Below are 27,227 nucleotides of genomic sequence, written 5' to 3'. Positions count from 1 at the left end.
TGGGCGCCTGTGATCCCAACTACTCAGGAGGCTGAAGAAGGAGAATCTCTTGAACCCAGGCGGCAGAAGTTGCAGTGAACCAAGATCTTGCCATTGCACTGCAGCCTGGGCAACAAGAAGGAGACTCCGCCTCAAAAAAAAAAAATAGAAAAAAAGGACTCAACTGGCATTTGTATCCTCTGTTGTTCCCTGCAGCCTCTGCCCACAATGGCAGAAAGAGCTAGGGCCTGAGAGTTCAGAGTTCAGTTGGGGACTCTGGGCCTAGGTCTGCCACCTCTGCTCAATATGTGGCCATGGGTAGGCCACTTTCTTAAGAATAATGACTAACTGCAGGCACAGTGCTAAGCATGTTGCATGTGCGTTCTCCCATAACCCTAAGAGGCTGTCACTTCTGCAGCCCGAGCTCAGAGAGGTTAGGAACCCTGTCTAAGGTCATCCAGCTATTAAGCAGCAGAATTGGGATTTGAACCCAGACTTCACACTAATTTCACTGCTGGAGCCTCAGTTCACCCCTTAGTGAGATAAGGCAGCCAGACTCTGCCTAAGCCTTTTCCATCACATCGCCTGCACGGTGAGTGGCACAGTCGGAGGGCCCCTGGCTGGGGTAGGTGGGAGGGATGTGGAGCCCCCTCCGTGGGGAAGACCATGTCCTGCCCCACTTCTTGTAGGACGGCCTGTCTCTCCTCAGCAGTCCTTTCAGGAGGCTTCATTGCCCCGGGCTGGTGTGGGGATTCAGGTTAGGCTGTGAGCTCCCTGGTGGGCGGAGATCCCACTGGGACACGTCTGTGTCCCTCCCCGCGCCGGACACTGGGGATCACCACAAGATAGGCTTCCATGCGGGTTTGCTAATGGAGACGAAGGAGGGAGCAGGGGATGAAGATAGCAGGGGAAGATGCCAGGTAGGGAGAGAGGGAGACAGGAATGGCAAGAGAGAGAGGAAGTGCGAGGCCTCAGTAGGAGACAGCCGAGCCCCGCCCGCCGGCCCCAGGCCGACGGGGAGCAAGGATGCCGAGACCTGGAGCGCCCACTGGTGGCCGGCTTGGCACGGCACGGCCCGGGGTGGCGCAGGATGGGGTAAGCCCAGGGGACCAGGGGGCTGCCCCGGTCTCCACAGCCATCGTCTCTAGGGGTGGCCGAACCTGCCACTACTCCAAGTGTCCGTCCTCCGAGGGAAGCCATCTTAGTAACAACAACAATGAGACTCTCACAAAGACAGTCACAGAGAGACAGCTGAAAGGAGGAAAAGGGCGTTGAAGCCATGACAAGTCTGTTATTAGCATCATAGAGAAAGGCGAACAAGTCCCCCACCCAAGGTGTTCTCCCCACTGTGACCTGGGACATCCTTTCATTTGCCTCAAATGACTTATTTCCAGCTTCACGGAGCTACCTGAGTCAGCACCTGCATCTCCACCACCATCATCATCGTCACTGTCTTCATTGCCCCTGGGCTGGACCAGCCCCTGCCTGTGAGCTCCCTGGAGCCAGAGGTGCAAAGTCTGCAATGACACAAAGAGCCAGCATGCTGGGAGGGGCTCTGGAGACCATCTCATTGTTCATTCATTCGTCTATTCGATCCATTTTATTGACCGCTCACTGTGTGCCGGACACATGGGCCCTGGAGATACAGAAGAGACAGGTGAGGTCCCTGCCCTCCAGGAATTAAGAAGATAATGTGTGGGGTCAAAAGTGCTACAAAGAACAACAGGATGATGGGCCAGTATTTGAAGAGGTCATTTTCAGATGGGGTGGGCAGGGAAGGCGTGTCTGAGAAAGGAATCTTTGTGGACACCTTAATGCTTAGGACATGGGGCTGAGAAAAGCAGGCTGAGCAATTTCAGATAATGCCTCAGTTGGTAAAAAGCTAGCGGGATGGTGCAGGCAAGGAATAGAAGGAAGGACAGTGTGGTGGGAGTTTGATGGTGAGTGAAAGAGGGGCCTGGGGACCGTGAACACTTGAAGGCTGTAGCCGGGGATCTGGCTTTGATTTTGAGGACTGAGGGGACCATTACAGGGCTTTAGGCATGGGGATGGCACGATCCAATTTGCATTTTTCATGTCATTCCATCTGCTTCCTGGAGAACACATGATAGGAAGAAGGAACGTGGAAGCAGGGAGACCAGCGAGGTGGTAACTCCAGAAACAGAGGTGGTGGCTGATGGGGCGGGTGGGAGGAGCCTGACCCTGGTGGATTTTGGAGGCACAGAAGGCAAACCTGCTGGGGGATTGCCTGGGGGGGACAGGGAGAACAAAGACTGGGGGCCTTCCTCTTCCCGCCTTCCTCTTCCCGCTTTGCACCCCTTCTGGCCTGAATCATCTCCCTCAGGTAACTAAGAGGAGGGGCAAAGGACCCCAGACTATGCAGCCAGAGGTCCCCAGGTCCCCAGGGCTATATCTCGGGTCTGTGCAGAAATAGGGACCTGGGGGCCAGAGGTATTTTTAGCCTACTAGCTCTCTCCTTCTGTCTTCTGCAATCCCTCTCCCCACCCCCTTCCCCCTTCATCTCTCCTTCTCCCTTCCCTCTCCAGCTCCTTCCCCCACCTCCTGCTCCTCTTTCTCTCTCTCTCTCTCACACACACACACACACACACACACACACACACACACACACACACGAAGCAGCCTTATCTGGAGGAAGCCTCCAGCAGAGACAAGCGGTCTCCAGGGACAGAGCAGAGGAGCTGACTGAGGAGTTTCCGGAGCAGGGGGAGGCTGACTCCCCTGCCTTCCCCATTCCTTCCAGCTCCCACTGCCTCACCCTCTCGGCTTCCTGCAGCATTTCTCTCCAGACCCACGCTTCTCAACTGGAGGCCACTTTGTCTTCCTGGGACATTTGGCAATATCTGGAAACACTATTGGTTGTCATAACTGAGGAGGGGGCAGGGCTGGCATGGAGTGGGTAGAGACCAGAGATGCACAGGACAGCTCCCATAACAAAGAATGATCGGCGCCAACAGTGCTGAGAGCCCTCCCTAGGCTCTGCCGGCAGAGCTGGAAGGGACTGTCCTCTTCCTTGTGGTCCCACTATCACCACACCGGCCACACTGTCCCTGCATTATCTTTATTGGTCTTCTCAGCCACACTGTGAGGTACATAGTATTATTCACCCAACGTCACGCAGGCGGTAAGAGGCAGAGCTGGGATTCAGACTGTGAAGCCTGTGGTTTAACTGGCCTCTCTCTACTGAGGGGGTTGTTACAGCCTGTGTCATTGTTATTAGCAATGGGACACGCTGTCTCAAGTGAAGTCTTATTCAGAAGTCCAATGTAAGTCCACTGTGTAAAAGAGAGAGCGTAGAACTGCCTGAGATGAAGTAGTGTGGGAGGGTATGAACCCCCTGGGCCCACCCCTCTTCCCTCCTTATGGAGCCTCCAAAAGCCATCTGTCTAGCCTGGCAGGGCCCCTGCGGAGGGCTGCACAGGTTGTGCACTGCAAAACTCTAGGAGAGGCCACTCCCTTGGGCTTCTTCGTGGGGCCTGTTGAGGTAAGGCAGAGCTCCTTTAGGGAAAGGTGGCAAATGGGATTTCTCCCATTGCAGACATGTGTTGCTTAGCAGACAAGGTGTCACGGTAGCCTAATAAGGTCTGGAGTAGGAAAGTGGGATGGGAGTGGCTATGAGTGGCCAGCATCTGCCTTCCCGGTCCTAAGACATGGAGAATTGAAAATGGAATTGGAGGCCGGGCACGGTGGCTCACGCCTGTAATCCCAGCACTTTGGGAGGCCGAGGCAGGCGGATCACGAGGTCAGGAGATCAAGACCATCCTGGCTAACACGGTGAAACCCCGTGTCTACTAAAAATACAAAACAACCAGCCAGGCATGGCGGCGTGTGCCTGTAGTCCCAGCTACTCCGGAGGCTGAGGCAGGAGAATGGCGTGAACCCGGGAGGCGGAGCTGGCAGTGAGCCGAGATCGCGCCACTGCACTCCAGCCTGGGTAACAGAGCAAGACTCTGTCTCAAAAAAAACAAAAAGAAAAGAAAATGAAATTGGACTAGGAGATATCTTGACACTCCCCACTCTTGCGACTTAGCAGCGACTCAAAAATGAAGCTGCCAACCCTCGTTCCAAAACCTTACAAGACCTGAGGCTCGTATATACACTAGTCCCCGGGAAAGCCTTCCCCAACCCTAGAATCTCTCTCCCCAGAGCCCCATCAGGTTTCCTTTTTGGGGCCTCCTATTGTTCATCTTTACCTAAACCCAGATACATGTTTGGGCAGAGGGGCTGTAGTTGAGGTTGTCACTGCCTTCTCCACCCTCTTGGGGAAGGTTTGGGCTAGACCTGGCAGAGGGGGTCGGATAGGGGATGTCCCTCTCCAGGTCTCCCCGTGGAGTGAGACCCTTTCCCCCTGAGTGCCATGGTGGCTCCCCAGGCATCATCAAGCCACCTGGCCTCTTGGTGGTTTGACATGAGATCCAGTAGACACCCTGTAAAGGAGGACTGTGGGCACTGCCCGCTCTCTCGGCATGGGCTTCTCCAGCTGCTCTGCACTTGGGCATCTTCCAGCCTGGAATAAATCCTCCTGGCCCATGTCCCCTCTGCCTGGACCCAGCTACAGAGTGACGCTGCTGATGCCAGAACTGACCCCTCTGTTCCAACAAGGAGTGGTGCCCTTGGGTCTCAAGAGGGCTGCAGGCTGCAGGCCTCCCTGAAGTGAAGATGCAGCAAAGTGGAAGACGGCACACGGAAACCATGCAGCAGCTCCCTCTGGGGAAGAGAAAGAGGGAGCCGCGTTGCTCTATACCCTGTGGACTTCTTGCAATATGAACCTTCGTGGACCTAAGAAAAATAATAATAAAGGAAAGAATAGCCAGGTGGGCTGGTTCACACCTGGAATCCCAGCACTTTAGGAGGCCGAGGCAAGCGGATGACTTGAGCCTAGGAGTTCCAGACCAGTAACAAGGCAAAACCCTGTCTCTACCAAAAATTATCCCAGTAGGGTGGTGCATGACTGTAGTCCCAGCTACTTGGGAGGCTGAGATGGGGAGGATCGCTTAAGCCTGGGAAGCTGTGGCTGCAGTGAGCTGTGATCGTGCCACTGCACTTCAGCCTGGGCGACAGAACGTGTCCCTCTCTCAAAAAGACAGAGAGAGAGAAAAAAAAAGTTTGAGGCTTGGCAGTAGAGCCCCGAATGAGGAGGTGGCCAGGCCAGCAGTGAATACACACTAAGAATGGGCTATGACCATGTGGAGGGGCTCTTGTTCTCAACCCCTTGTGCTGGCCTTAGAAAGGAGATTCTTTTTTTTTTTTTTTTTGAGACAGAGTCTCGCTCTGTTGCCCAGGCTGGAATGCAGTGGCACGATCTCAGCTCACTGCAACCTCCGCCTCCAGGTCCAAGCAATTTTCCTGCCTCAGCCTCCTGAGTAGCTGGGATTATAGGCACCTGCCACAATGCCCGGCTAATGTTTGTATTTTTAGTAGAGACAGGGTTTCACCATGTTGGCCAGGCTGGTCTCAAACTCTTGACCTCAAGTGATCCGCCTGCCTTGGCTTCCCAAAGTTCAGGGATTTCAGGCATGAGCCACCGCACCCAGCCAGGAAGGAGATTAAATTCTGCCTTCCCAGGAAATACTCTGTCTGTATATTTGTTCATTCAGACAACAAATATTACTTGAGCTCCTGCTATGTACTGAGCACTACACTGGGTGCTAGTCAAGGTCCCTGCTTTCCGGGAACAAATAGACCGGTGGGGTGGGCAGGGAGTGGGGCATATGGAGGTATAGGCAGGGAAACCGGCCATCAGAGCAGTGGTCAGCATCAGGACAGGGGACCTAAAGGGACTGCCATCAAGGTAGGACATGAGGGGTCAGGAAAGGCCTGGAGGAAAGGAGGTGGAAACTGGAATCAAAAGAATGAATAAAAAGCCTGGGAGAGTTGGAGTGCAGTGGATAGGGTGTTCTATGCAAAGGAAGTCCCTGGTGAGAGGCCCAGCTCAGAAAGCGGATTTTTTTCTCTCTCTCTCTTTTTATTTTTATTTTTTATTTATTTATTTATTTTAATTTTTTGAGACCGGGTCTTAGTCCATTGCCCAGGCTGGAGCACAATGGTGCAATCACAGCTCACTGCAGCCTCAACCTCCCAGGCTCAAGCAAGCCTCCTGCCTCAGCTTCCCAAGTAGTTGGGACTACAGGTGTGGACTACCATGCCTGGCTTATTTTTTATTTTTTGTAGAGACGGGGTCTCACTGTGTTGCTCAGGCTGGTCTCAAACTCCTGATTTCAAGCAATCCTCCCACCTCAGCCTCCCAAAGTGCTGGGATTACAGGCATGAGCCACCAACCCCAGTGTGGGATTTGTATATGATCCAGGAGCCACACTAGCATTATCTCCAGCTACCCTTTGACCCCAGACGGCCTTTCAGTAGAACCTGGGCACATGCACCTTGCCTAGCCTTACTGTACATGCATATTATCTCTGCCCAGTGGGCCAGTGAGCTCCTCAGCCAGGGCTGAGCCTATGTCTCTGTGGCTGCCCTGCTGTCTGGCACAGTGCCAGGCGCATAATAGGGCCCAGTGTCTATTGGATGATTCTGTTTGTTGCAAGTTCATGATTTCCCGTAGAGAGGGGATCCAGGCCTGATGGGCCATTAGCTCATCAGACATATGTTGAGCACTTACTGTGTGCCAGATGTGGGTGAAGCCTGGGGACTTAGTGGAGAATAAACATGCAAGGTTTCTGCAGGAATGGAGCTAACCTTGCCCTGGGGAAGATGCAGTGTGTGCAGAAAAATGTCAGATAGGGATGACTGCTGGAAATAGGAGAAAACAGGGTGAGGGATAAGGAGACTGGTGAGGCCGGGCATGGTGGTATGAGCCTGTAGTATCAGCCACTTGGGAGGCTGAAGAAGGAGGATTGCTTGAGCCCAGGAGTTCAAGATTAGCCTCGGCAACATAGCAAGACCCCATCTCTAAAAAGTTTAATTTAGAAAAAGAGGACCAGTGGGGGTTGCCAAGGAAGGCTGGCTAGGTAGGTGACATTGGGGCCTTTACCCTTGTGAACACTGGCAGGAAAGTCCAAGGGGTCAGGTGAGGGAAAGGAGACATGGCTCCCTGGCAAGTCAGAGAAATAGAAAGCATTTTGAGAGGTCAAGGCGGGAGAACCGCTTGAAACCAGGATTTCTTTTCTTTTCTTTTTTTTTTTTTTTTTTTTTTTGAGACAGAGTCTCGCTCTGTCGCCCAGGCTGGAGTGCAGTGGCGCAATCTTGGCTCACTGCAAGCTCCACCTCCCGGGTTCATGCCATTCTCCTGCCTCACCTCCCGAGTAGCTGGGACTACAAGGCACCTGCCACCATACCCGACTAATTTTTTGTGTGTGTGTGTATTTTTAGTAGAGCTGGGGTTTCACTGTGTTAGCCAGGATGGTCTGGATCTCCTGACCTCGTGATCCGCCCGCCTCCCAAAGTGCTGGGATTACAGGCGTGAGCCACCGCACCTGGCCGAGCCCAGGATTTCAATACCAGCCTTGGCAATGTAGTGAGACCCCATCTCAATTTAAAAAAAAATTTTAACAAATAATAAGAGAAACAGAAAGAAAGCCATTGACGCTGAAGCAAAAGGAATGAGGGCATGAGAGGGGAACACAGTAGAGAGATGGGCAGGATCTAGGTGGCACAGAGCCCTAGCAAGGTAAGGTTTGGGGTTTGTTTGTTTGTTTGTTCGTTTGTTTGAGACGGAGTTTCACTCTTGTTGCCCAGGCTGGAGTGCAATGGTGTGATCTCGGCTCACTGAAGCCTCTGCCTCCCAGGTTCAAGCGATTCTCCTGCCTCAGCCTCCTGAGTAGCGGGGACTACAGGCGCCCGCCACCACGCCTGGCTAATTTTTTGTATTTTTAGTAGAGACAGGGTTTCACCATGTTGGCCAGGCTGGTCTCGAACTCCTGATCTCAGGTGATCCACCCGCCTCAGTCTCTCAAAGTGCTGGGATTACAGGCGTGAACCACTACTCCCAGCCAGGTTTGGGGTTCCATTCCAAGTAAACAAAGAAATCTTCCAGGGTTCTAGGCAGGGATGTTGCATGATCTGATTTGATTTTTTGTTGTTGTTGTTTTTGAGATGGAGTCTTGTTCTTATTGCCCAGGCTGGAGTGCAGTGGCACCATCTCAGCTCACTGCAACCTCCGCCTCTTGGGTTCAAGTGATTCTTCGGCCTCTTGAGTAGCTGGGACTACAGGCACGTGCCACCACGCTGGCTAATTTTTTGTATTTTTAGTAGAGATGGGGTTTCACCATGTTGGCCAGGCTGGTCTCAAACTCCTGACCTTGTGATCCGCCAGCCTCGGCCTCCCAAAGTGCTGGGATTACGGGCATGAGCCACCACGCCCGGCCTGATTTGCATTTTTAAAAGATCACAATAACTCCCAAAGCCGGCTGGGCACAGTGGCTCATGCCTGTAATCCCAACACTTTGGGAGGCCAAGGCGGGCAAATCACAAGGTCAGGAGTTCGAGACCAGCCTGGCCAACATGGTGAAACCCCATCTCTACTAAAAATACAAAAAATTAGCTGGGCGTGGTGGCGGATGCCTGTAATTCCAGCTACTAGGGAGGCTGAGGCAGGAGAATCGCTTGAATCTGGGAGGCAGAGGTTGCAGTGAGCTGAGATTGCGCCACTGCACTCCAGCCTGGGTGACAGAGCGAGACTCCGTCTCAAAAAAATAAATAAATAAATAAATAAATAAATAATAAAATAAAATAAAATAAAAAATAAAAATAACTCCCAAAGCATGCTATGGTTTCCCTCTAGCCCCAAAACAGATCCAGGATATATTTTCATGGATGAATCAAAACAACTTGCCAGTATACTGGACATAGGTTAAGGGAAGGGAGGAGTTCTCAAGGGCTCCTAGACTTAGGGCCTGTGCAACTGGTTACTCTGAAGCTATTCCCAGTAGAAAGAGCTCAGTTTTGGGGTCAGGCAGGCCTAGGTTTCAATCCTTACTTAATCTCAAGCCTCAGTTTTCTCTTCTGTAGAACTGAGACACAGTCCGGGCATGGTGGCTCACACCTGTAATCCCAGCACTTTGGGAGGCCAAGGAGGGCAGATCACCTGAGGTCGGGAGTTCGAGACCAGCCTGACCAACATGGAGAAACCCCGTCTCCACTAAAAATACTAAATTAGCTGGACGTGGTGGTGCATGCCTGTAATCCCAGCTTCCCGGGAGGCTGAGGGAGGAGAATCGCTTGAACCCGGGAGGTGGAGGTTGCGGTGAGCTGAGATCTCACCATTGCACTCCAGCCTGGGCAACAAGAGCAAAACTTCGTCTCAAAAAATAAAAAAATAAAAAAGCTAGGACACGATGACAGTTGCACATAGAAGGTGTTAATTCTTGTCCCTTGATCAAAGAGGTTATAGATGTCCAGAAAAATAGTGTTCTGTTTAAGGTCCTGTTGCTGGATAGATAAGCGACTCCAAGTTTGTTCAGAGGCAAGTTTGCTCAGAGAGAAAGGAGGAAGATGAGTAGGGGCTCTGAAGGCAGATCTAATACAGCCAGTTCAAATCTTGGCTCTGAGCTCCTATAAAGTAGGAATATGTCATTTTTATCTCCTATGCCTGAGATAATTAAATAAGCTATTGCATAGTGGGCACACACAGTGCCTGTGCTCAGGAAATTCGGGGAGTGGATGGCCAGCAAGACACCATCCAAATCTCTAAGTCCACATCTTCTGCTGAGGATACATACCAACTTCCCAAAGAATAATATCCTTTATGCGATAGCTTCATCTATATTCTCACTTCATTCCCACAACTATGCTCTGAGGTATGTCAGTAGTATATCTTAAAATTCTTTTAATGTTTTAATTTTTGGTAGAGATAGGGTCTCTCTACGTTGTCCCAGGCTGGTCTCCAATTCTTGGGCTCAATAGATCCTCCTGCCTTAGCCTCCCAAAGTGCTGGAATTACAGACATGAGCCACTGCACCCAGCCAAGGTTTAAAAGGCTGAAAACAAATAAAAAGAAGAATAGAATTTCTTGGTCGGATGTGGTGGCTCATGCCTGTAATTCCAACACTTTGGGAGACTGAGGCGGGTGGATCACCTGAGGTCAGGAGTTTGAGACCAGCCTGGCCAACATGGTGAAACCCCATCTCTACTAAAAATACGCAAAATTAGCCGGGTGTGGTGGAGGGCGCCTGTAATCCCAGCTACTAGGGAGGCTGAGGCAGGAGAATCACTTGAACCTGGGAAGTGGAGGTTGCAGTGAACCGATATCCTGCCATTGCACTCCAGCCTGGGCAACAAGAGTGAAACTCCGTCTCCAAAAAAAAAAAAAAATAAGTAAAATACGATTTCTTGACCTGTGAGAATCCAAATGTCAGCTGCAATAAACAAAGCTTCATGCAAACACATCATGCCCACTCGTTTACATCTTATCCATGGCTGCCTTGGCTACAATGACGGAGTTGAATAGCTGTGACAGACAGTGTAGCCTGCAAAACCCGAAGTATTTACTCTCTGACCCTTTATAGGAAAAGGGTGCATAAAGTGTGTACTCTAGATGTAAAAAGGAAGGAAGGAGGGAAAATAAACAAAAACAAAAAAAGAAAAAGGGTGCAGAGCCCTGCTGTAAATCACAGCTACAGGGCAACATTTTCTCTCCAGGCGGCAGACTGGATAAACACCACGCAGATAATCCAGGGGCTACCCCAAGGCGATGGGGGAGGGAAGAGTTTCAAATCAAGAGAAGGAAGAGAATTGCAGGGAATCGCTCCAACCGGGAGGGGCCTTGCAGAAATGAGTCCAGCCCCCTCTTTTTAGATGAGAAAATCCGAGGCCCAGAGACAGGAGGCAATCTGCCCAAGGCCACCCAGCACGTGGCTAACAGCCTGGTCCCGGCGCTGACTCCTTCTCCGCAGGGAGAAGCCGGCCAAAGCCGGGGGTCGCAGCGTGCGCAGCCCAAGGGCGACACCTCCGGGCCTGGGCCCTCCTCCGTTCAGCGGGGCCCCGGAGGGTGGGTGCAGGCCGAGCGCCGCGCGGCGGCGACCTCTTCCCAGCGGGAAAGGGGAGGCGCCTGCGGAGTGGCCTCCTTGCAGTTCCTGTTTCCCGCTCCGCGCTGCAGCCAGCTTTGCCTTTGGAGCAAGGGCCCCCCAGTCCCTTCCCCGTCTCCCACCACCCACCGCCCAGTTCCAAGAGTCCGCCCTCGGCCAGCCAGCTACCTGGGCTGGGGATTTGCTAATGCTTTTTTCTTTTCTTTTTTACAAAGCACAGAAGACACACCCAGCTTCCAAGAGCTCTGAAACAGCATTTGATCGCGTGTGGCTGGGGAAACTCGAGCTTCTAGCTGATAAGGAATCCGGAAGAGAGGCAGGGAGGGCATTCCTGGGGTGCTTGGCTCCAGCTACCCCACTCCGCGAGGGCTTCCCGCCCCGCTGGAATCCTAGCCCGGCCCCTGCCTGCTTTTCTCCCAGGTGAATTGGGAGGGCTGCCCCAGAGGAATTCAGTAGATTCCCTCTCTTGTAGCCTGGAGAAATAATAAAAATATTAGCAGGCCGGGGTCGCAGTGGCTCACGCCTGTAATCTCCACACTTTGGGAGGCCCAAGCTTGTGGATCATCTGAAGTCGGGATTCTAGACCAGCCTGACCAACATGGAGAAGCCACGTCTCTACTAAAAATACAAAATTAACCTGGCATGGTGGTGCATGCCTGTAATCCCAGCTACTTGGGAGGCTGAGGCAGGAGAATCGCTTGAACTCGGGAGGCGGAGGTTGTAGTTAGCCGAGATAGCGCCATTGCACTCCAGCCTGGGCAACAAGAGCGAAACTGTCTCAAAAAAAATAAATAATAGAAAATATTTTTAAGGGTGCAGCTCAGAACGGTTGCTGGAGAGGAACTGTTGATGGAATGGGTAGACCCTTCAGCACTACAGGCTCAAGCTTCCCACAGCTCCCAGCTTCCATCACCTGCACCCTGTTCCCCCAAGTCAGGGCTCTACTCCTGATCTGACTCGAGTTTTCCCTTTCTCGAGTTTCCCCACCCTTCCATGAGCTCCGCCCCCAACCCCCACCCTGTGCCGTTGGTTCCTCAAGGATAACTACTGGAGCCTCCCCTCTTCCCTGGACAGTCCCTTCACCTTTCTGCTCTGTAACTTGCCAGCAACCTTCCCTCCAGGACCCTGTGTCCCCCTTCTAGTCCCTTCAAAGTAATCTGTTTTGTTGTCGCTGTTGCTGTTGGAAACAGGGTCACCCAGGCTGGAGTGCAGTGGTGTAATCATAGCTCTCTGCAGGCTCTACACAGCCTCCTGGGCTCAAGTGATCCTCCCGCCTCTTTCTCCTGAGTAGCTGGGACTATAGGCCGGTGACAAGGGAAGCTGTTTTTAATTTTCTCATACAACCTGTAGATCAGGGCCTGGGAGGTCAGTTCACTCTTGCAATCCTTTTTTTTTTTTTTTTTTTTTTCACTCTATCACCCAGGTTAGAGTGCAGTGGCCCAATCTCGGCTCACTGCAACCCCCCCCACCACCATGCCCCACTCTCCGGCTTAATTCCACCTCAACCTCCCAAGTAGCTGGGACCACCGATGGGCACCACCAGGCCCAGCTAAGTTTTTGTATTTTTGGTACAGACGGGATCTCACCATGTTGCCCAGACTGGTCTCAAACTCCTGAGCTCAAGTGATCCACCCTCCTCAGCCTCCCATAGTGCTGAGCTTACAGGCGTGAGCCATCACACCTGGCTCTTGCAATCCCTTTCTCCTCCCTTCTCCCAAACACATTACCGCCTGTGGGTTTATTACATCAATCTTTCCTGCCCACAACTCCTCTTGTTTCTCTCTCTTGCCAGCTTCTTGGAGGTGGCCCTCACTGGTGTTGGGAACAGGTGCTTGGTGTCATAAAAAACAAAGGATCTCTCAGCAAGGCTAGTTTACTTTCTGCAGAAAGGGTGCCACTTGCTATCAGTAATTGCCACGAGAGCGCACATGAACAAAGGAGACAGGGTCATTTATAACCTGACACGTCCACCCTACGGCTGTGTCCTGTTTCCGTTGGCTGGAAGGGTACCTCACATTCTGTACTTGTCCTGATTGGCTAGTAATTTAGAACTTTCCAAAAGACGCAAAGACAGAGGAGAACAAAGGAAGGAGGAAGCAACCTGTGGAATGCTGAGAAAAGTAAAAACACCTCCAAATAAGGAAGAGGAACAGGCTATGACCTACTGCTTGCTTGGATCAGTATAAGCATGCCAGGGCAAATACCTAGGCTAAAGTGTGGGAGCTAAGAACACAAAGTATATTTATTTCTTTATTACGGCTAGCAGATTTCTAAGAATGTTAGCACAGGTCTTTGAATAAATTTTGCTTCTAAGAGAAGTTACTATTTATTCCTAATTAGATGAGAAGGAAAGCCCCTTTGAAGAGGAACCTCTACTTCACTTTCTGCAGAGTGGCTCACAGCTGTCTTCATCTTTATTCCTGTCACCACCACTTCAGCCTCCAGCTGGAGGACCCATGACATTTGGCCTGTTTCTTTGCCCCTGTAATCAATGGTGCCCTCCACCTACCTCAGCCATCCTCCCACCATCACATCCCTACCTCCCATCCTAGCATCACACCTCCTCTGAAATCCCAAGGTCAAGGGTTCTCTTTGACCAGCACTTCCTCCTCCTGCCATTCATTTACTCCTCCCTTCAGCATATCTTCAACTTCATCTGGGCCCCAAATCCAGTGTCCTTTGTTCCCCTCCCTTCCAGCCCTGTCTGTCTCCAGACAGTTCCCTTACCCAGACTCATCCACTAGCATTAGTTTTATATTACTTCCTCTTACTTAAAAGGCTTTCCTGCAAAGCTTTTGTTCTTTCACAGAAATGTCCTGGTTTTCCTCCTGCCTCACTGGCTGCTGCTTCTCAGTCTCCTTCACAGGTTCCTCCTCTACTTGGCAAGAAAATATAATGTGCTCCCCCCAGGTGTGGCCCTGGAACTGCTTCTCTTCCTTGTCAATGCTCTTCTCCTAAGCGATTCCTCCCCATGCTGAGACATTTAAGAGCACATGTAGGCTGGGCATGGTGGCTCACGCCTGTAATCTCAGCAATTTGGGAGGCCAAGGTGGGCAGATCACCTGAGGTCTGGAGTTCGAGACCAGCCTGACCAACATGGAGAAACCCCGTCTCTACTAAAAACATAAAATTATGGCCGGGCACGGTGGCTCACGCCTGTAATCCCAGCACTTTGGGAGGCTGAGGCGGGCAGATCACGAGGTCAGGAAATCAAGACCATCCCGGCTAACACGGTGAAACCCCATCTCTACTAAAAATACAAAAAATTAGCCTGGCTTGGTGGCAGGTGCCTGTAGTCCCAACTACTCAGGAGGCTGAGGCAGGAGAATGGCGTGAACCCGGAAGGCAGAGCTTGCAGTGAGCAGAGATCGCGCCACTGCACTCCAGCCTGGGCGACAGAGCGAGATTCCGTCTCAAAACAAAATCAAAAACAAAAACAAACAAACAAAAAAAACAAAATTAGCTGGGCATGGTGGCTCATGCCTGTAATCTCAGCTACTCGGGAGGCTGAGGCAGGAGAATCGCTCGAACCCAGGAGGCGGAGGTTGCAGTGAGCCGAGATTGTGCCACTGCACTCCAGCCTGGCAACAAGAGCGGAACTCCGTCTCAAAAAAAAAAAAAGTACATATAAGCCAATCACCCCATGTTTATTTCTTCAGTTCTGACTTCTCTGAACCCCAGATTCCTGTGTCCAGCCACTAACTAGACCTCTCCTCAGGGATGTCTGTGAGTGATCATGAAGCTTGCGTGCATTTTTCTTTTTTTTTTTTTTTTTTAGAAACCTTTCAAGCTCTGTAGAGAATGGCCTGAAATCCAGGCCCTGGGACACCCTCAGGCCTCTCACCCTCACTGAGTCTAAAACAGAACTTACCTCTCTTCCCCAGACTTCTCTTGCAGGGGTCTCATTCCCAGCCCTCGCCCACCATATGCCTATCATGCCAGTTAGAAACCAGGCCTCCCACAGCCAGGCACCATGGCTCACTCCTGTAATCCTGGCAGTTTGGGAGGCCAATGTTGGAAGATCTCTTTAAATCAGGAGTTCAAGACCAGCCTGAACAAGATAGCAAGACTCCATCTCTACAAAAAAATTAGCCAGGAATGGTGGCACGCAGCTATGGTCCCAGCTACTTGGGAGGCTGAATCAGGAGGATTGCTTGAGCCCAGGAATTTGAGGTTGTGGTGAGCTGCTATTGCACTCCAGCCTGGGTGACAGAATGAAACTCCCCTGGCCCCTGTCTCAAAAAAAAGAAAGAAAGGAAGAAAGAAAGAAAAAAGAAAGAAAAGAAAAAAAGAAAAAAGAAGGAGGGAGGGAAGGAAGGGAGGGAGCGAGCGAGCAAGCAAGCAAGCTGGGCATGGTGGCTGATGACTGTAATCCCAGCACTTTGGGAGGCGGAGGCAGGCAGATCACCTGAGGTCAGGAGTTTGAGACCAACCTGGCCAACATGGTGAAATCCCATCTCTGCTAAAAATACAGAAATACAAGCTGGGCCTGGTGGTGGGTGTCTATAATCCCAGCTACTCGGGAGGCTGAGGCAGGAGAATCACTTGAACCTAGGAGGCGGAGATTGCAGTGAGCCGAGATCACACCATTGCACTCCAGCCTGGGCTACAGAGCAAGACTGTCTCAAAAAAAAAAAAAAGAAAAGAAAAGAAACCAGACCTCCCCATACCTCTCACTCCCAGACTAATCAATCGTTAAAGGCCCTCCTTATCTCTGGAAACTCCGCCAAACCAGCCTCCAGGCATCTACCTCTTACCCCACTGAATCCTTCCTCCAGACCCCAAGCTTTCTATATACAAATCCATGCTACCATGCCTCATACCACGCAGTGGCTCCCATTTGTCTCCTGGCTAAACCCCAAACTCCAGCCACTTCTGGAATCTGCAGTTCCACCTCTCATCCCCCCCGTCCCGGCGGTGCTGCTTGGGTGCTCTTCTATGCCTCTGGCCTCTGCATGTGCTGGTCCTGGCTCCTCTCTTTGCCTGGACAACACTTACTTGTCCTGCAAGACTCAGTTTGGCCTTCTGTGCCCCACATGTCTAGATCATGCCATAACATTCAATGTTCACCTGTACCATACTGGAATTGCTTGTCTGTCTGTCCTGTCCCCCAAGTGAAAGGTAAGCTACATTGGTCTTGTAAGCAGGGGCCTGGCACACAGCAGGATCTCAATATTATGCGTGTTGAATGAGTGAATGAACGGATGAATAAGTGGATGAATCAGTCTGGATGCCAAGCACGGAGGTGGCACATTACACAGCTGTCATAGTGTGGAATGTGGGGGTGGTGTTCATCACATTCATGTAGTGGATAGGCTGAAAGCTTTAGCTTTGCACTGAAACAATCAGGAGTTTCTGACATTATTTATGTGTGTGACATGGGGCAGGTCACTTGGCCTCACTGTGCCTTGGGTTTTCCACCTGTGAAATAGGATGATAATATCACCTTGAAGTGTTTGCAATAAAAAGCATGCCCTTGGAGGGCTCAGCAGACAGTTTCTGCTGCATAAAAGAATGACAGTTTTGCTTTGTAAATCGGGCTGATGGTACCTATCTCCCAGGATTGCTATGAGAATAAAATGAAATAGGCTGGGCATGGTGGTTCACGCCTGTAATCCCAGCACTTTGGGAGGCCGAGGCGGGTGGATCACCTGAGGTCAGGAGTTTGAGACCAGCCTGCCCAACATGGCGAAAACCTGTCTCTACTAAAAATACAATAATCAGCTGGGTGGGGTGGCGGGCGCCTGTAATCCCAGCTACTCAGGAGGCTGAGGCAGGAGAATCGCTTGAACCCAGGAGGCAGAGGTTGCAGTGAGCTGAGATCACACCATTGCACTCCAGCCTGGGTGACAGAGCAAAACCTTGTCTCAAAAATAATAATAATAATAATAATAAAATGAAATAATGTTTGTAAAGCAGTTAGCACAGTGGCTGTAGTTTTGGCTGTAATTCCTAGGGCACACTTGAGTCCCGTAATATAGTGTGACAGGCAGGAAACCTTGGTTCTCCATGAGTAACTCAGAGACAAATTTCTTTTCTCTGATGCTCAGTTTTTACATCTGTAGAATGGGTCAGTTCATCAGGCCCTCTGGAGGTCCCAAATGCCATGATTCTGAGTTGTGCCTGGTCCTTATCATCCCTGATACTGCTGGGCACTCTCTTATTGCTTTTGAGCCCACTTTCCAAGGAAAGAGGAAAGACTCCTCTGTCTCTCCAACTCTGCTCTCTCAGCCTCATGAAAGTTGATTTACTCGGTGACTCATCCTCTCCGAGGTCCCTGGTCCCTGTGCTTCCGGCTTTCAGTGGGTGCTAATGGGTCAATCGGAGACACTAATGGAACCTACAGGAACTCAGTGTCAGTTCACTAATGGGTCGCCCCATCTGCCCGCCCTGTAACCTAATGCCTACACCCTACTAAAAGGCACTCAGGGATTTCCTGTGGGCTCCAATCTGCTGGTTTCTGACATCTTGAAAGTCAGAGGACAGGAAGGGACAGGAGGTGGATTGATAGATGGTGGGACAGAGTGGGAGACGATCTGAACCAGCAGTCGGGATATATCTGGGCTCCCATCCCAACTCTGCCACTGACTTGCTGTGTGAGTTTGCACAAATCCACTCCTCACTCTGGGGCTCGGTTTCCCCATTTGTAACATGAGGCAGGTTGGTCTATGAAGAACTTGCTGGAGCTGACATTCTGGAATTATCATATAGCATTACTTTTGCACCTGAGAGCTGAATGTCTTTTCAGCATCATTCAATTCCAAAACCTATTGAATACCTACTATGTGCCAGCCTATACCAGGCACTGAGGATCGGGGTGAATGAGGCACAGTTCCTGTCCTAGGAACTCTCAGGCACCATCTCATCCTGCTACTATTTTTCTTTTTCTTTTTTTTTTTTTTTTTGAGACAGGGTCTCACTTTGTCACCCAGGCTGGAATGCAGTGGCTTGAACACAGCTCACTGCAGCCTCAACCTTCCAGGCTCAAGAGATCCTCCCACCTAAGCTTCCAAAGCAGCTGGGACTACAGGTGCACACCACCACACTTGGCTGACTTTTATAGTTTTTGTAGAAATGTGGTTTCACCATATCGCCCAGGCTGCTCTTGAGCTCCTGAGCCCAAGCGATCCACTCACCTCAGCCTCGCAAAGTGCTGGGATTACAGGGGTGAGCCACTATGCCCGGCCCTGCTACTGTTTTTCTATTCACAAAACAGAGGTGGAAAGAGAAGGAAGGCTTCTGCACTTCCTGAAGATCCCCTGTGTGCCTGGCTAAGGGCCCAGAGAACATAAAGATGGTTTCGGATCTTTCAGTCCTTTCAGTTCTCTGACTATACCATTTTCTCTTGACTCCTGGCCCTTGTACAAGCCATTCCCTATGCCTGGCATTGTCTTAGCTCTCAATTTATTTTTCAAGTCTCACCTTCATTCATTCATTCATCCATGCATGCATTCATTCATTCAATTCACTTACCTTGTGCCAGGCTGTGGGATTGGGATCTACAAGTGAACAAGATACACTCTGTCCCTGTTTTATAGGAGCTTGCAGATTTTTGTTTTATTTCTTATTTTTATTTTATTTTTTATTTTTTTAAGTTGGAGTCTTGCTCTGTCACCCAGGCTGGAGTGCAGGGGCACGATCTTGGCTCACTGCAACTCTTGCCTCCTGGGCTCCATTGATTATCCTGCCTTAGCCTCCCGAGTAGCTGGGACTACAGGCATACGCCACTATGCCTGGCTGATTTTTGTATTTTTAGTAGAGATGGGGTTTCACCACGTTGGCCAGGAAGTCTTGAATACCTGACCTCAAGTCATCTGCGCACGTTGGCCTCCCAACCTGCTGAGACTACAGGCGTGAGCCACTGTGCCTGGCCTATTTTTATTTTTTGAGACAAGGTTTCATTCTGCTGCCCAGGCTGGAGTGTAGTGGCATAGTCATATCTCACTGCAGCCTCAGCCTCCTAGGCTCAAGCAATCCTCCTGCTCAGCCTCCTCAGCAGCTAGGACTACAGGCATGTGCGCCACCACGCCCAGTTAATTTTTTATATTTTGTAGAGATAGGCTCTTGTTTTGTTGCCCAGGCTGGTCTCAAAATCCTGGACTCAAGCAATTCACCTGCCTCAGCCTTCGAAAGTGCTGGGATTACAGGCGTGAGCCATCATGCCTGTCACCCCCGCATCCCCCTCTTTTTTTTTTTTTTGAGACAGAGTCTTACTATTGCCCAGGCTGGAGTGCAGTGGTGTGATCTCGGCTCACTACAAGCTCCACCTCCCAGGTTCACACCATTCTCCTGCCTCAGCCTCCCGAGTAGCTGGGACTACAGGTGCCTGCCACCACGCTCGGCTAATTTTTTGTATTTTTAGTAGAGATGGGGTTTCACCATGTTAGCCAGGATGGTCTCGATCTTCTGACCTCGTGATCCGTCTGCCTTGGCCTCCCAAAGTGCTGGGATTACAGGCGTGAGCCACTGGAGTGCAGTGGTGGATCTTGGCTCACTGCAACCTCTGCCTCCTGGGTTCAAGCGATTCTTCTGCCTCAGCCTCCTGAGTAGCTGGGATTACAGGCGCCCACCACCATGCCCGGTTAATTTTTTTTTTTTTTTTTTGAGACGGAGTTTCACTCTTTTACCAAGGCCAGAGTGCAGTGGTGAGATCTCGGCTCATTGCAACCTCTGCCTCCCAGTTTCAAGAGATTCTCCTGCCTCAGCCTCCCAAGTAGCTGAGATTACAGGCGCCCAAGACCATACCCGTCTAATATTTGTATTTTTAGTAGAGATAGGGTTTCACCATGTTGGCCAGGCTGGTCTCGAACTCCTCACCTCGTGATCAGCTCGTCTCTACCTCCCAAAGTACTGGGATTACAGTCATGAGCCACTGCGCCCAGACTCTAATTTTTGTATTTTTAGTAGAGACGGGGTTTCACCATGTTCATCAGACTGGTCTTGAACTCCTGACCTTGTGATCCACCCGCCTCGGCCTCCCAAAGTGCTGGGATTATGGGCGTGAGCCACCGCGCCCATCCCCCTCTCCTGCTGGGCATGGGGGCTCACACCTGTAATCTCAGCACTTTGGGAGGCTGAGGCAGGCAGATCACCTGAGGTCAGGAGTTCGAGACCAGCCTGGCCAACATGGTGAAACCCTGTCTCTACTAAAAATACAAAAATTAGCCGGGCGTGGTAGCATGTGCCTGTAATCCCAGCTACTTAGGAGGCTGAGGCAGAAGAATCACTTGAACCTGGGAGGTGGAGGTTGCGGTGAGCCTAGATCGTGCCACCACACTCTCGCCTGGGCAATAGAGGGAGACTCGGTCTCAAAAAAAAGGTAAAAAAAAAAAAATAAAAATAAAAAAACAAAAACCAGACTGGGCACAGTGGCTTGCACCTGTAATCCCAGCACTTTGGAAGGCTGAGATGGGCAGATTACGAGGTCAGGAGTTTGAGACCAGCCTGGCCAACATGGTGAAAAACCCTATCTCTACTACAAATACAAAAATTAGCCAGGCATGGTGAAGTGCACCTGTAATCCTAGCTACTCAAGAGGCTGAGTCAGGAGAATCGCTTGAACCCAGGAGGTGAAGTTTGCAGTGAGTCGAGATCGTGCCACTGCACTCCAGCCTGGTCAACAAGAGTGAAACTCTGTCTCATAAATAAATAAATAAATAAATAAATAAATAAATAAATAAATAAATAAATAAGAGAGAGGGTCTTACTATGTTGCTCAGGCTAGACTTAAACTCCTGGGCTTATGTGAGCCTCCTGCCTCAGACCCCTGAGTGGCTGGGACTACAGGTGCACATCACTGAGCAGTTTACAGATTTTTATGGGAGGAGACAGTCAATTAAACATTTTCATTTAAGAAAAGGAGGTCGCTGGAGCACAGTGGCTCATGCCTGTAATCCCAGCACTTTGGGAGGCCAAGGTGGGCGGATCACCTGAGGTCAGGAGTTCGAGACCAGCCTGGCCAACATGGAGAAATCCCGTCTCTACTAAAAATACAAAATTAGTCAGGCATGGTGGCATGCGCCTGTAATCCCAGCTACTTGGGAGGCTGAGGCAGGAGAATAGCTTGAACCCGGGAGGTGGAAGTTGCTGTGTGCTAAGATCGCGCCATTGCACTCCAGCCTGGGCAACAAGAGTGAAACTCTATCTCAAAAAAAAAAAAGAAGAAGAAGAAGAAGAATGGAAAGACCAGTGTGGCTGGATCAGAGGAGGCCAGAGAAGAGGCAAGAGCAGGAAGCCAGCACTCCCATGTTCAGGTAGATGCATCCCCTGGACACGGAGCCCCCTTTCCCTCCCTGTCACAGCAGCTGTCACACTGGATTGTCATTGCCTGCTCATTTCTCTGACTCCCCAACTAAACCTTAGATTCTCGAGGACAGAGATCACCTCCTGTAAGCATTGTACCCTCTAAACTCACTGCATAAAGCAAAATCACCATTATCCACAAAGGCTGCGAAACAGTCTCTCCAGGCTTCCCTAGCTCAGTACATGGCCTACACCAGCATTCATCAGCAGGCTCAAATGAGATAATAGAATGGACACCTTGATTGTGATCGCCCTCCTCCCAGGTACCCAGGAAAAGACCTGTCCCTGTGCCTCCCAAACCCTCCTAAATTTGCTATGGCCACCACCGGAGCCAAGCCACCATGGTAGCTGCTCTCTCTCCTATTTTCCCCGTCAGACTGCTCTTGTGTTTAAAATGTTGGCAATTAATTCCTTTTTTTTTTTTTCAGCTATGCAGACCGAAAAGCAAACAAAAACAAAAGCACAGTCACTTCCCACTGTGCTTAAAATCAAACCTTTATGCCAGCCTGCAAGCCCTAGCTGATCTGGCTTGTCTGTGTCTCCAAGCTCATCTCCTATACGCTCCCCTTCCTTTTGCTCCTCCACACTGGTCTCTCTTTTCTTTTTCTAATTCTTACATATTCCAAGGTTATTCCTGCCTCCAGGAACATGTGCTGTTCCCTCTAGCTAGAATGCTGTTTCCCCAGATTTTCACCTGACAGCCCCTTCCTCATCCAAACTCAGCTCCCAAGTCTCCTCCCTGAAGGGGCCTTCATGACTACTGCCCCCCCATCACCCTTCGCCATTTTACACCCTCTTAGCTCTCCCTAGGATGTCTTTGTTTTTTCATTCAGTTATGTGTCTGTCAGTCTTTCCTCTCTCAGAGATCAAGTGCTTGAGATCAGAGACCTTACCTGTCTTGTTCGTGACTGTGGCCCCAGAACCTGACCCAGTGTAGGTCTTCAGCTATCAGTCGTTGAATGAATGAATTTATTGATCTCTTTTCTATGCTAGACTCTGTTCTAAGCAGTTTATGTGTATTATCTGGCTGAATCTTGCAGCGGCAAAGAAGCTGCAACTTAGGCAGGTGAAGAGACCTGCCCAAGGTCACGCAGCTAGGAAGGAATGGAGCCTGGATTCAAACCAGCCTGCCTCCCAAGACCACACTCGCAGTGAAAATGGAGTGCTGATCCTCCACAAGCAAACCTTCATCGTGCACGCATGAATGAATGAATGAATGGGCAAATTACAAACACCTGGACTGAGTGGCATGATTGAATGACAGACATTTCCAGCTTTAAGAAGTTCACTGTGTTCATCTACTTGGGCCTGTGTTTTGGAGTGGGGAAAGAAGAGAGCACTCATTCATTGAGGGACCACTATGCACCAGGTACTGAACCAGTGACCCTTGTGGCTACCTGCTCTGCCCAGAGTGCCGCCACCACCAACCCAGGCATGGGGGCGCTAAGGGGGCAACCCCAGGGAGCATCGCATCCCGGTAGCTGCGGGCTCTCCCCGGGGCAGCTCTGCTATCTTGTGAGAGCCTTGTCTCTGGCTGGCTGCCACCTGCCTGCCAGCTGAGCGTCTTAGCTCATCAATCATGCGGCTGCTCTCTGCCAGACTGGATCTCGGAGGAAGACAAGTCTGCTGAAGACGGAATGGGCCGTAGGCTCAGGAGGGAATCGAAGCCACTGAGGGGGAGGGAGGGGACGTCCAGAAAGACAGGCAAGGTCTGGATCAATCCCCCCTCAGCTAAGAAGGGTCGATTGGGGGAGGAAGGGAGGGCAGGGTTTCCATTGGAAGAGCAGTGGGAAAGGAGAGGTGGAGAAAATGGCTGTTGTGGGCGGCGGAGGTGGGGGGGATTCCCATTGCAAAGGAAATTCAGCCTCCCCTGGTGCCCTGCCAGCTCCCCGCACCCCAGGGAGCAGACTGACTCTGGGAAAGCGGGCAGGTTATGGCAGCTGATTTATCGCAGGCCCAGCTGCCTTCCCGCACCTCTCGAGCTCCCTGTGACCTGGCTTCCCAGCAACCCCTATTCCCCAAATACCTCTGGAGGGGCATAGTGAGGGGAGGCTGGGTACCTCCATCTTCCCCACTGCCCTCGCCTTTCTCCCATGTCCACCTCTTGGGAGTGGAATCTATATTGTCTCCCCAGAGACTCTGCTGAAAGTCAAGATGTCTGAGCCAAAGACTCCTTAGAGATCTGCTAGTCCAGAAAGAAAAATCGGCAGCCCTTTGCTTTTGTTTTTGTTTTGCTTCTCAGTTTGCTGCACAGTTAAAAAAAAAAAAAAAAAAAAAAAAGAATTAGTTGCCAACATCTTAACAGAAATAGATTGCACATAAAAATCTGATTTCTGGTTTCTCTTAAAAATTCCAAAGATCTGGCCAGGGACAGTGGCTCTTGCTTGTAATCCCAGAACTTTGAGAGGCTGAAGCAGGTGGACTTCTTGAGCCCAGTAGTTCGACACTAGCCTGGGCAACATAGCGAGACCCCATCTCTACAAAAAATGGAAAACTTAGCTAGGTGTGGTGGTGCATGCCTGTGGTCCCAGCTAGTCAGGAAGCTAAGATGGGAAGATCGCTTGAGCCCAGGAGGTTGAGGCTGCAGTGAGCCAAGATCACGCCACTGCACTCTAGCCTGGGTGACAGCACGAGACCCCGTCTCAAAAAAAAAAAAAAAAATCAAAATCTGGCAACTCTGGGCTGGCCTTTCCCTGAGCTAAGTTGTAACTGCTCCAGACAGAGCCAACAACTGTGCCCACTTCACCCTTTTGTGTTACTGACCAGGCCCCTGTGGCTTTCAGTTTTCTACCCCTCATGTATTCCAAAGTGCTCACTGAGGAAACTCAGGTTTACAGTGGGCAAGGACTTGAGTGCGGACTCATGAATGGCAGCCCTGGAGCTGAGAAGCCACTTGGTTTCATATTGCAGGGATGCCTCTTATGAGCTGTGTGACCTTTGGGCAAGTAGAAGAACCTCTCTGAGCCTCGGTTTTCTCATCTGTGAAACAGGGATAATGGCAGTATCTTGTGAGGAATAAAATAGATACTGTGCATTTAACATTTAGCACCATCTCTTGTATGTTTACAAGGAAGATACTCTGAATTTTGAATAGGTGTGGTAATATAAATGTTCCAGTTAATATTCACACACACACCAGAGTGTAGCAGATTAAAACAACAACGTATTATGATCTCTTGTGGTTTTATGTCTTGACCCAGTTCAGATGAGATCTGGGGTCTCAGGTGTTCTTGCGTCACATGGCAGATGGGAAAAACATCATCTGAATGTTTGACTCGGACTGAAAGTTTTTTTTTTTTTTTTGGAGACAGAGTTTCGCTCTTGTTGCCCAGGCTGGAGTGCAATGGCGTAATCTCAGCTCACAGCAACATCTGCCTCCCAGGTTCAAGTGATTCTCCTGCCTCAGCCTCCTTAGTAGCTGGGATTACAGACATGTGCCACCACACCCAGCTAATTTTTGTATTATTAGTAGAGATGGGGTTTTACGTTGTTGGAGAGGCTGGTCCCGAACTCCTGACCTCAGGTGATCCACCTGCCTTGGTCCTCCAAACAGCTGGGATTACAGGCGTGAGCCACTGCACCTGGCCTGGGATTTAACTTTTTTCTTTTTCTTTCTTTTTTTTTTTTTTTTTGAGTCAGAGTCTTGCTCTGTCGCCCAGGCTGGAGCACAGTGGCGCGATCTTGGCTCACTGCAAACTCCGCCTCCTGGGTTCAAGCAATTCTCTGTCTCAGCCTCCCGAGTAGCTTGGATTACAGGTGCCCACCACCATGCCTGACTAATTTTTGTATTTTTAGTAGAGACAGGTTTCACCATCTTGGCCAGGCTGGTCTTGAACTCCTGACCTCGTGATCCACCTGCCTTGGCCTCCCGAAGTGCTGGGATTACAGGTGTGAGCCACCGCGCCCAGCCTGGGATTTAACTTTCAAGATGCACACTCATATGGCTGGCATATGAGATCAGCCATGAGGGGGGAGCTGAGATGGGAATGTGAACTTCTGTGCCTCTGTGGGGCTGCTGCATCTGGCTTGGGCTTCTCCCAGCATAGTGGTGAGGATCAGAGAGAGAGCATGCCAAGAGCAAGCAATCCAAGAGAACGGGAAGCAACTGCATGACCCTTCTATGACCTAGCCTTAAAAGTCGTAAAATGGGCCAGGCGCAGTGGCTCACGACTGTAATCCCAGCACTTTGGGAGGCCGAGGCAGGTGGATCACGAGGTCAGGAGTTTGAGACCAGCCTGGCCAAGATGGTTCAATCCCATCTCTACTAAAAATACGAAAATCAGCCAGGCACGGTGGCAGGTGCCTGTAATACCAGCTAGTCGGGTGGCTGCGGCAGGAGAATCGCTTGAACCTGGGACGGAGGTTGCAGTGAGCTGAGATTGTGCCACTGCACTCTAGCCTGGGCAACAGAGCAAGACTCCATCTCAAATAAGAAAAAAAAAGTCATAAAATGTTACCCCAGCCATTCCTGATTGGCCTATACCAATTGCAAACCTACTCAGATTCAAGGGGTGAAGACACAGACCTCACGTCTCAAAGAAGTCTGGGACCATGTCTTAAAACCATCACAACCACCAGGCGCAGTGGCTCACGCTTGTAATCCCAACACTTTGGGAGGCCAAGGCAGGAGGATCACCTGAGATCAGGAGATCAAGACCAGCCTGGCAAACATGGTGAAACCCCATCTCTACTAAAAATACAAAAATTAGCTGGGCGTGGTGGCGGGTGCCTGTAATCCCAGCTACTAAGGAGGCTGAGGCAGAAGAATCTCTTGAACCCAGGGAGCAGAGATTGCAGTGAGCCGAAATTGGGCCATTGCACTCCAGCCTGGGCGATAAGAGCAAGACTCCATCAAAAAAAAAAAAAAAAAAAAAAAAAAACTACCACAACATATACGAAAACTGAGAACATAAGTTTGCCTTTCACCTTGTCCCCTCAGGGCTGACTCACTCCCTGTTGCAACAATCATTACTAATCAATTTCTTGTGTGTCTTCCCAGAGAGTCCACATACCAATAGGTGTGAGAATTATACATATACAGATGTCTCTTCTGTCTACTCTAGTTATCCAAATACTATTCTAACACAGAAAACTAAATGGATTCAGATCACCTCTTGGATGAACTATTTGCTATCTAACTCTTGCTCTTTGCTATGTGAAATGAAATGTAGGAGTCAAAGATTCCAGTAATGTAGCATTCCTTGCTTTCTGAACCCTGATATCTGAATTCAGAAACCAAATAGATTTAGATAGCAAAAGATGATTTCATAAATACACACAAACACCTCTTTTCAGCACCCCCCACAAATGTGAGTATTCTGGACACACTGTTCTTACCTTGCATTTTTCATTAACAACTTGTCTCATATATCAGCCTGTTTCAGCACATCTACATGGACCTCATTTCTTGTAAGAGCACAGAGCATTCCATTGTTCAGGTGCATCATAATTTGTTTAATTAAATCACCTCCTGTTGGCCACTTGGTCTTTTTTTTCTAGTCCTCTGCTAATCATAATCCATGCTGCAGCAAATAGCCTTCTCCTGAAGTCTTTATGCGCTTTTGCAAGATTATCTGTGTGATAAATCCCTAGAGACAGAATGCTGCGTCAAAGGGAAGTGTTCCCATGACCAGCTATGCTCTACCCTGCCAGAGCAGGCTCAGACCTCACATCTTTTGTGCTCTGGCCAGGATCTTTTACCCTTGCTCATACTGTCACCTGTGGGATCCTGCCTGCTTCTGGAACAGCAGGTAGCAGCTGCTTCCCAGCTACTCACGCTACTCACTAAGGTCATACAGAGGTCTGCATGTGTGAGGGGAATGAGGGGACCCCACAAGGCTTTTGCAAAAGAACGTCATATGGAGCTGGGATCTCTTACTTAAGTGCCTCCTGATTTTCAACAACTGCTGCATCTGCTTCTCTCAGACCCCAAAGCAGTTGCTGGGGTGA

The 27,227-nt window shown here is 50.3% G+C and overlaps 1 protein-coding gene across 1 annotated transcript in view; it reads right to left on the bottom strand.

The window, feature by feature from the left end:
- The window catches only part of FABP6 (fatty acid binding protein 6), a 46,908-nt gene extending 34,774 nt beyond the window's left edge, over positions 1–12,134 (bottom strand). Inside the window, exons 1-2 of the mRNA XM_032155991.2 lie at positions 12,060–12,134; positions 1,388–1,496 (exon numbers count right to left, since the gene is read on the bottom strand). Coding sequence (XP_032011882.1) covers positions 1,388–1,438 — 51 coding nt within the window. The 5' untranslated portion in view covers positions 1,439–1,496; positions 12,060–12,134. The remainder of the gene's footprint in view (positions 1–1,387; positions 1,497–12,059) is intronic.
- Between the last annotated feature and the right edge of the window lie 15,093 nt (positions 12,135–27,227).

The sequence above is a fragment of the Hylobates moloch genome, unplaced genomic scaffold, assembly GCF_009828535.3.
Source record: "Hylobates moloch isolate HMO894 unplaced genomic scaffold, HMol_V3 SCAFFOLD_6, whole genome shotgun sequence".
Lineage (NCBI taxonomy): Eukaryota > Metazoa > Chordata > Mammalia > Primates > Hylobatidae > Hylobates > Hylobates moloch.
The sequence above is the reverse complement of the archived record's forward strand: the minus strand, read 5'-3'. Positions and strand labels throughout refer to the sequence as shown.